This window comes from Artemia sp. Qi Xiang Cuo, chromosome 11 (assembly GCF_049724085.1).
Source record: "Artemia sp. Qi Xiang Cuo chromosome 11, ASM4972408v1, whole genome shotgun sequence".
Classification (NCBI taxonomy): Eukaryota; Metazoa; Arthropoda; class Branchiopoda; order Anostraca; family Artemiidae; genus Artemia; species Artemia sp. Qi Xiang Cuo.
Window position 1 is genome coordinate 66,264,902 of NC_142804.1, and position 8,715 is coordinate 66,273,616.

The 8,715-nt window shown below is 35.1% G+C and overlaps 1 protein-coding gene across 2 annotated transcripts in view; it reads left to right on the forward strand.

Annotated features, from left to right (window-relative positions):
- Positions 1 to 7,835, forward strand: part of LOC148947254 (uncharacterized) — a 77,968-nt gene extending 70,133 nt beyond the window's left edge. The window contains exons 9-10 of one of the 2 annotated variants that reach the window (XM_089096956.1): positions 1,532 to 1,678; positions 7,302 to 7,835. In XM_089096956.1, the coding sequence (XP_088953082.1) occupies positions 1,532 to 1,678; positions 7,302 to 7,382 (228 nt within the window). In that variant the 3' untranslated portion in view covers positions 7,383 to 7,835. The remainder of the gene's footprint in view (positions 1 to 1,531; positions 1,679 to 7,301) is intronic. The other variant, XM_089096955.1, reaches the window with a different exon arrangement.
- The last annotated feature ends 880 nt before the right edge of the window (positions 7,836 to 8,715 follow it).

Below are 8,715 nucleotides of genomic sequence, written 5' to 3' on the forward strand. Positions count from 1 at the left end.
ATTGTTACAACTGAAAATATTCAAGATACGATCGCCAACTTAATACAAATAATTTACGCGTAAACATGCAACAGGGATATTTTTACTAGGTTTTCAAAATATTGAACCTGGTCTTAGAAGGTGTGTGAGACATGAAAGTCCAAAAACTATAAAAGAAACTGAGTTAAATTAACTAGACTGTTCAACTTACAAAAACTACTTCACCGAATGCACTGTATAGCAGAAAAATCTCATTAAAAGGAAAAGGAAGAATTGTTTCCAACCTTCCAACCTCCTGTTGCCAACCTCAGACACTCACAAAAAAGAAGGATATTCAGACCTGTATTTACCCATTCTCTTCGACACAAACAGTATATATTCAAAAAGTGCAACGTTTTGCAACATCATGGTAGAACATCTAACTTTTTACAAAACAAACCCTTTTTCAAACTCCCTTTGAAGGTGTGTTTCCAAGGTTGTCCCTCCGCTCCTTTCCTGCAAAGAAAATGTATGTAGCACTTACCATGCATTGTAGTCTTACCATTATTTTTTTGCGTCCAGACAGTCCTATTTTGTTACCTATATTACCTATATATTACTTAATTTGTTACCTATATTTGTCGAATGTGTTCCTTCTTCCAAATTTGAGGTCATAAATGACTAAAATCAATATTGAAATAAATTCTAAAAATGGAATTGAACTTGAATAGCAAGCTACAAATCAATATTCAACGAGCTTCATAATAAAAATAAAAATCATAATAAAAAGTTACCGAATTGGAAAATTTTGATTAACACATGCAATTTTTCTTTGAACAATGAATTTTTACCAGCCAGCAATTTGCTTTTCATTTTCCAATAAGAGTATCAAAATAGTTTTGCTGTTGAGAATATAAATTACTTAGTTATTTTTAGATTTCAAATTTTTGTTCTTTAAATTATTTTTTTGTTTATTTTGTCAAAATTCTTCATTGATTATTAACCAATCTGATCATAAGAAAGCCCCCCTAGCAATAAAATAAAACCAAAATAACAAAAGATAATTTTCCAATGAAAACAAAAGAGAATGTGTGTCACCAGTTTTCAAAACTTAAGACTAATATGCATTTGAACCTCTTTTTAAAACTCAACAACAAAAAGGTATGGACACCTTGTTTTTCGGAATATTGATACTTTATAGTCGAAACAAGAAATTCATCTTTTTTGTTTAATTATCCAGACATTATTTTACTGAATCATTCTTTTGAACGTCAAAGTTCTTTGTTGGCGTAGGGGCTTGCGTTGTTTAATAAGAGAATACCACGTCTAGCACTAAGGGAATGTTGTTCTATTTTTATTATTGATTTTAATATTAAGGTAACACTCGTCACAGGCTTAAAATGGTCATTTGTTGAGAAGGACGAGAGGGCGTGGTCTCTTTTAATCGTTTTATAAATGAATTAAAATAAAGTAAAATCTACTATAAAGCTTCTCGTAATAAATAAAGGTGAAAATGCTTGCGACCGTTATTACTCCTTTTAAGACCGGGCTTAATGAAATTTTATTGTTACAGCAACTGCAATCAAATGGAGAAGGCATGCCTTGCCCACAGTGCAATGCTTTTCTGATCAAAAGAAAATGGGGCTGTGATTGGATTCGCTGCGTTGCCTGTCGCACAGAGATATGCTGGGTTACAAGAGGTCCAAGGTGGGGACCGGGGGTTAGTATTGCATTTTATATATTCCTTGCTAAACAATAACCAGTATATGTGAGTAAAAAATAAGGGAATGGGCTTCGTTTTGACTAATGCTCAGTCAATTTCAAGTAAAAATTGTGTAGTTAACCCGACACGCAAGCAAGAACTTCTTTTTGAGGGAGGAAGCCAAATTAAAAAAAAAAGAAAGTGTGATTCATTCAAAAATCTAGTAAGATATAGAATAAATCTTACAAAATTGCGATACTGGGGGGGGGGCCTAAAGGCTGTCCCTGTGTACATGCCTATAGGTACCTGAATGGGTTTTAAGGCTATTTAGTCATACATGCCTGTTATTGGCCTTTAAACCTTTACTATTTTTGTTCATATAGCTGGAAATTTCCATTTGCAAACTTTCAAGTATCTATTTGCTCTGTGTCCTTCTTTTGGATTAATTTTATTTTTATTGTTTTCTCCATCATTCATTGCTGCTGCTTAAATAATTTTATTTTGCTTTTATTCCATTCCTCATGAGTTATCATTTTGGTGTTGTATTTTAAGCCACAGACTACTTGTTGTGCATTCTTTAGCATTCATGAATTGATATAAATGAGATTAATAATATTTCTTCAGATTCTGTTTTTCTTCGTGGTGTTGATTTTTTTTATGAAAGTAATTTAAATGCTCATGTGAGATCATATGTCCAAAATGCTACGCGTAAAATAAATCTATGTTTAGTGTTTAGCCTAAGAAATCAAAGGAATGGGTCACTTCCAAAAGTCGTTTCCAGCTGGTGGCACCCACTAAATGGGAAAACAGAAAAAGGCCAATCATGGCACAAAGTGTGCGAGGTGTGGCACAAATAGGCGTGACTTAGTGAAAGTATGTAATATGTGGTGTAATAAGCGACGACCCAAGATGTACGACCCAATCTATGTTTAGTGTTTAGCCTAAGAAATCAAAGGAATGGGTCACTTCCAAAAGTCGTTTCCAGCTGGTGGCACCCACTAAATGGGAAAACAGAAAAAGGCCATGCATGGCACAAAGTGTGCGAGGTGTGGCACAAATAGGCGTGACTTAGTGAAAGTATGTAATACGTGGTGTAATAAGCGACGACCCAAGATGTACAGCAGGTGGCGTGGAGCGTACAGCAGGTGGCGTGGTGGCGTGGCGTGGTGGCGTGGATAAAATCATAGTTGAAAGATTTTTTTCTCAAGACAGCCTATTGCTGATTCTAGGTGGGAGCAAAGGGCAAGCTAAGCCTGCAAATTTCCACGGCGATGGTGGGCATCCAGGCAATGAGGCTTGACCTTCCGTCCCTATAGGAAATCTATAGGTAGTATAGGAAATCCGCTAGCGCACCTCAAAGTGGTGAAGGGGTGTTAACATCACTGAGCTCCACGCCGAGCAAGGTGATTGGCAACGCGCTTCGGGTGACCGCAAGACTAGGCCTTTTGATGTACCTTATCCCCAAGAAACGCTCAATAATGATGACAAATATGATGATGAAAAGTTTGGCTACAGCATCCCCGGTATTATGTGATGCGACGAGAATAGCTCTCTCGTCGAGAAGTATGCTAGCTACCGTCCTATCAAGAAGACAAGGCCTGAATAAGCAAAAAATGCGTCAAATGTCTACCACTACCTGCATGGAAGAAGAGGGCAGGAGGCCAAAAGAAGACGTGGCTAGCAACAGTTAAGTCTGATCTGGAGCCAATCGGGGGATTCTAAAATACGACCGTCGCTGAGATCACCAGGGGCTGGAATTGGAGGGACCTGCCACCCCTGAGTGGAACCGACGGAAGGAGACATGTCGTCATCTGCTGGGTGCCACGATGAGTCTGGATGCGGCTTGAACGTGCAACAAGTACAAGTAAGTAGTAAGTAAGTAAGTAAGTTCGTGGCACCAGGATGCTAAGACAGTAAGTGCGTGAAATTCAACCAATCGATCGTTTACCTATTTTTTTTCTCCCGATATTTGTGTCAACTGAACCTCCTTGAATCAACAGACGGGTTTACCGAGATAACACCCGTCTGGAGACCATTAATAATGGAAACGCCGCGTCTTACAAAGCTGTTTTTTAAAATAATCGGTGCATAGTGTCTCCTCGCGTAATCGGACCGTGCCATGTAACTATTGCGTTAATAAGGAAGTGTTTTCAATAAAATTTAGTAAATGCTTTACTTTCTTCATAATACTTACAAGTTATTATTTACGGATCACTAATAACAATTGCTAATTGCTTAAAAGTTATACGTTCTAATTATTTACTACTGATAAAAATAAAATGGAAACCCACGTCAAATCCTTTCGATGTTCTCTCACTCGCTGTAGCATACTCAGGCACGTTCCTCAAATTTTTTGTTGTGGTGAGGAGGATGGAGTGGTAAATAATCTGAGAAGATTTTAGTCCTGAGGAGGGCTCTGGCCGTGCTCCTTTAGACATTTATTTTCTTTGGATTACTAGAGAAATCAAAATATACAAACTAATGTCCTGCGCTATCAATAATGCATGCAATCTATTACAACATACAAGATTATTTTTATGAAGTAGAGCCTGCTCTTTATTTTTGTTATTTTTTTGTTTTTCTTATGTAGAATAAAAGAAAAATAAAAGTCATTAAATATTGAAAACTCGTTAACTCATTTTCATAAAAGCACAGACGCCATTCTAGCTTCTAGCCGGGTTTGAAAATGACGGTAGTCATTTTAAACTCTGTTTTGCGACAATGGGTCTTTGTTTAATCTGAACTTGTAGAATATCTAATCAATCTTATCAATAATTAAATAAAAAAAACAAGTTTTTTCTTAACTGAAAGTAAGGAACGACGTTAAAACTTAAAACGAACAGAAATTATTCCGTATATGAAAGGGTCTGTGCCCTCCACAACGCCTCGCTCTTTAAGCCAAAGTTTGGCTCTGTCTCACGACTTTATTGTTTAAAACAATAAAAAACTTTAGCGTAAAGAGCGAGGAGTTGAGGAGGGCACAGCCCCTTTCATATACGGAATAAATTCTGTTCGTTTTAAGTTTTAACGTCGTTCCTTACTTTCAGTTAAAAAAACTTGTTTTTTTTTATTTAATTTTTGAACGTTTTTGAATTAATGCAGGTTTTGATTTTGGCTCACCGTACATTAATAATTAAAACAAAAGTTGCATATTAATTTTTTTGGTTAAATGGCTTTCTTGAAACTTGTTTAATTTTACTTACGAATTAACTTACGTACCGAACTTCTATATTCATTGATTTTTAATACGTATATTAGGGGGTTCGCCCCCTATTCAATACCTTGCTCTTTAAGCTAAAGTTCGAATTTTGTTCCAATTCGTTAAAAATGACGTCTTAATCACAAAGGCCGTTAATTAGAATAAATAGCTCTTATGAAAGTACTAAAATTTCTTTGGCTTAAAGAGCGAGGTATTGACTAGCTGGTGAACCCAATCATATAGGCTATGTAATATTTTCTGTTCGTTTTAAGTTTTGATGTTGCTCCTTACTTTCAGTTGAAAAACTTGTTTTTTTTATTTAATTTCTGATCTTTTTCTTTAATAATGATGGGAATTCCGTCGCCCCCTCACTCGCAATGTCCCTTCCCCCATGAACACTTATCGTTCCAAGATAACACAATACCTGACATCCATAGCTTAGGTAAGCTTATTACCATTATCATGTATAAGAGTCAGGTTGGCCTCAGAGAATATAACATGAAGACTTCCTTCATAAAAATATCCTCCCATATAAACCCCGACCCACCCACCCCCACCTACCAGAGAAAATCTCCCCTGAAAACGTCTGTATACTTCCCAATAACGAATACTATATGTTAACATTTGGTAAAGTTATTAACTTTCAGCCCTCTCCCCGGGCACTTCGTGGGATTAAGTCATCCTAAAACACATAGTTATCATATTTTTGACCATTCTGAACAAAATGGCTATCTCAAAATTTTGATCTTGTGGCTTTGGGGAAAAATGAGCGTGGGAGGGGGCCTAGTTGCCCTTCATGTTTTTGGTCACTTAAAAAGGGCACTAGAACTTTTAATTTCCGTTCGGATGAGCCTACTAGAACATTTCCGTTCCAATGAGTCCTCCCAGGATATTCTAGGACCCCTGGGTCGATATGATCACCCCTGGAGAGAAAAAAACAAATAAACACGCATCCGTGATCTCTCTTCTGGCAAAAAATACACAATTCCACATTTTTGTTTAGATAGGAGCTTGAAACCTCTACAGTAGGGTTCTCTGATACGCTGAATATGATGGTGTGATTTTCATTAAGGTTCTATAACTTTTAGGTTGTCTTTTCCCGTTTTTTTAAAATCAGCCAAATTTTTTCAGGCTCTTAACTTTTGATGGGTAGGACTATACTTGATAAAACTTATATATTTAAAATTAGAATTATAATTTGATTCTTTTGATGTATCTATTGGTATCAAAATTCCATTTTTTAGAATTTCGGTTACCATTGAGCCGGGTCGCTCTTTACTTACAGTTCGTTACCACTTACTGTTTGATCCAAACTGTGAAAACATTGTCTAAAAAAACCTCGTTTAAAGTAAATTGCGAATGGCAGCTTGGTTTGGGGGCTTAAGGCACGCAATTCCTCTTTGTCTCAGGTATTTTATTGTTTCTGTTACATTATAATATATCAAAAACTGTTCAGACTTGTGCAACTTTTTAGACTTGTGCAAAAACTGTGCGATTTGTTTTTAGTATGGTGCAAATGACAATCTAGCTTCTAGGTGGGTTTGAAATAAATAACAACGAAGGCCACGCTGCCTTTCCATCATAAAACAACACCAAGTAAAACGACAAGGAACTTACCTGAGACAGGGGAATTGTTTAAACTTTAAGAATATTTTGGTTTGATGTTCAAGAGCCGTCCTCAGCAAGCTACGCATATAAACGGAATAAAACCTACAATAAATGGGATCTTTGAAACTAAAATTAAAAATTAAAGCAGTCCCAAAATCTTTACTTCAACTAAGTTCAACCAGGAACTTAAGGTTAAACAATTCCACTGGCTAGTTAAGTTCCTTGTTGTTTTAATTTTTTTTTTTTTTTATATAAGGTTTGAAATATCCAGTTTGTTTGTTAAGTCTTATTGTTTGTGTAATTACTTTTTGTTTTATTTTGTTTTATTTTTGTTGCCATTTGATTAGTTAGGTTAATTATTTACCTCAACCCCCATTACACTTCTTTTATGAAAGGCTATGAAATAGATATCAGCACCACTGGTTTGGACTATAGAGTCTAGTTTAGCATACTTTTTGTTTATTATTTTATATTAATTTCTCTTCGTTTGAATTTGATTTCCTTACGATTTAATTTGTCCTCGTTTTACGTTTTAATATATTCCTTGACTTTTTTATTTTTCTAGTTATGATAAAAGTCTTAGGCCTCTCTGAAAGCGAAAAGCTTAATGCTGTAAACTTAAGGTTGTAGCATTAAAGTATAGTTAATTATGTTTTTTTTTCAATTAAAACCCGAAATTTCTGATTAGGATGAATATGTTTTCAAATAGAGTTATATTCCATTGATATTTGTTCTGAAAACTAAAGTCATCCACATTTTTTTTTTTTTTTTTTTTTTTTTTTTTTTTTTTTTTTTTTACTTACTATAAAAAAACTCAACTTCTTGTTTTCTTAGGGGAAAGGTGATGTATCCGGTGGCTGCAGATGTGGCGTTGGTGGTGTTAAATGTCATCGTGATTGTACCTACTGCCATTAAGTCTTTGCCAATTTTTTTTTTCTTACAGTCGTCTATTTTATTCTATTTTTTAATCGAGTAAAATCTTTAATGAATTAGTAGTCTTAATTGCTTAGCCCTCTTAAGGATATAAAAGGATTTTAAGTTCTCACCAGGCTTTAAAAGTAATTATGTTGCATTTTAATCGAATAATTTGATTAAATCAAATTATTCGATTAATTTGAATACGGAAACTACGGATAATTCATAAAGACAAAATTATTTAGTAAAGTCTGGTTACCAATTTTTAATGATTTAATCGCTACCAGTTATCGACTATTTAACCTTTAATGTCCTCTATCATCTTAAGCACATCTAACTTTGCATACCCGGGTATCAGCTTCAATCTCAGACCATGTAATATATTATTTATTTTTCATTTTAGCCTTGAATCTCTGGCTAAGTTTAGCCTCCAGTCATATCCATATTTACAAAACTATTTTGTAACTGATTTTGAATGTATATTTTGAATAGATTAGCTGTTTGTTTACTGTATGTGTTTATTCAGTTTTTTATATCCCTGCCTGAACAGGAGGGATTCAGTTTACCAGGCTTGAATTGGGTATTTGCGGCAGCTGGGAATCAGTAAAAATGTTTGTTTCCTCTTTTGTATTTGCTGCTAAAAAATTGTTGACAGCAAATATTTGTTAATGTTGAAACAAAGTATGTTAAATAATTATAGGCTAAAATATCCGGAAACATTCGCTTTGGTAAGACATTCAACGATAAACACTAAAATATAAACAAACGATCAAAACAGTACTTACATTATAATTAAATTAGTTTTTTTCGGGGGGGGGACTAATGATTTTTTTCATTTTCTGGTTAGATATTTTAGTTGGTCCTTTACTGCTCTCCCTAGGGAACTAATGGGCGTTGTCCATTAGTTCCCTAGGAAACTAATGGGCGTTGTCCATTAGTTCCCTAGGAAACTAATGGGCGTTGTAGGGAACTAATGGGCGTTGTCCATTAGTTCCCTAGGGAACTAATGGGCGTTGTAGGGAACTCATGGGCGTTGACAGTGTGGATTAATGTAAAATCCTTTTCAAGGTAAAAAATACCTTTGTTGTTCGATAATGGAAGGTTTTAAATAGATGCAAACTGCAAAAGCAAAGATTCTGGAACATTTTTACAGTTTCTGGGTTCTGTGCCATGATGCAAAATCCCTTTCAGGCTAAAAAATACCTGTATTACTGGATACTGGAAGGCTTTAGTTACACACAAACTTCAAAAGCAAACAACAGTAGTTGGTTTACTGTATGTTTTTGATCAAGATTTGTTGTGCACTGGAAGGATAAACGGTTTTAGTTACATG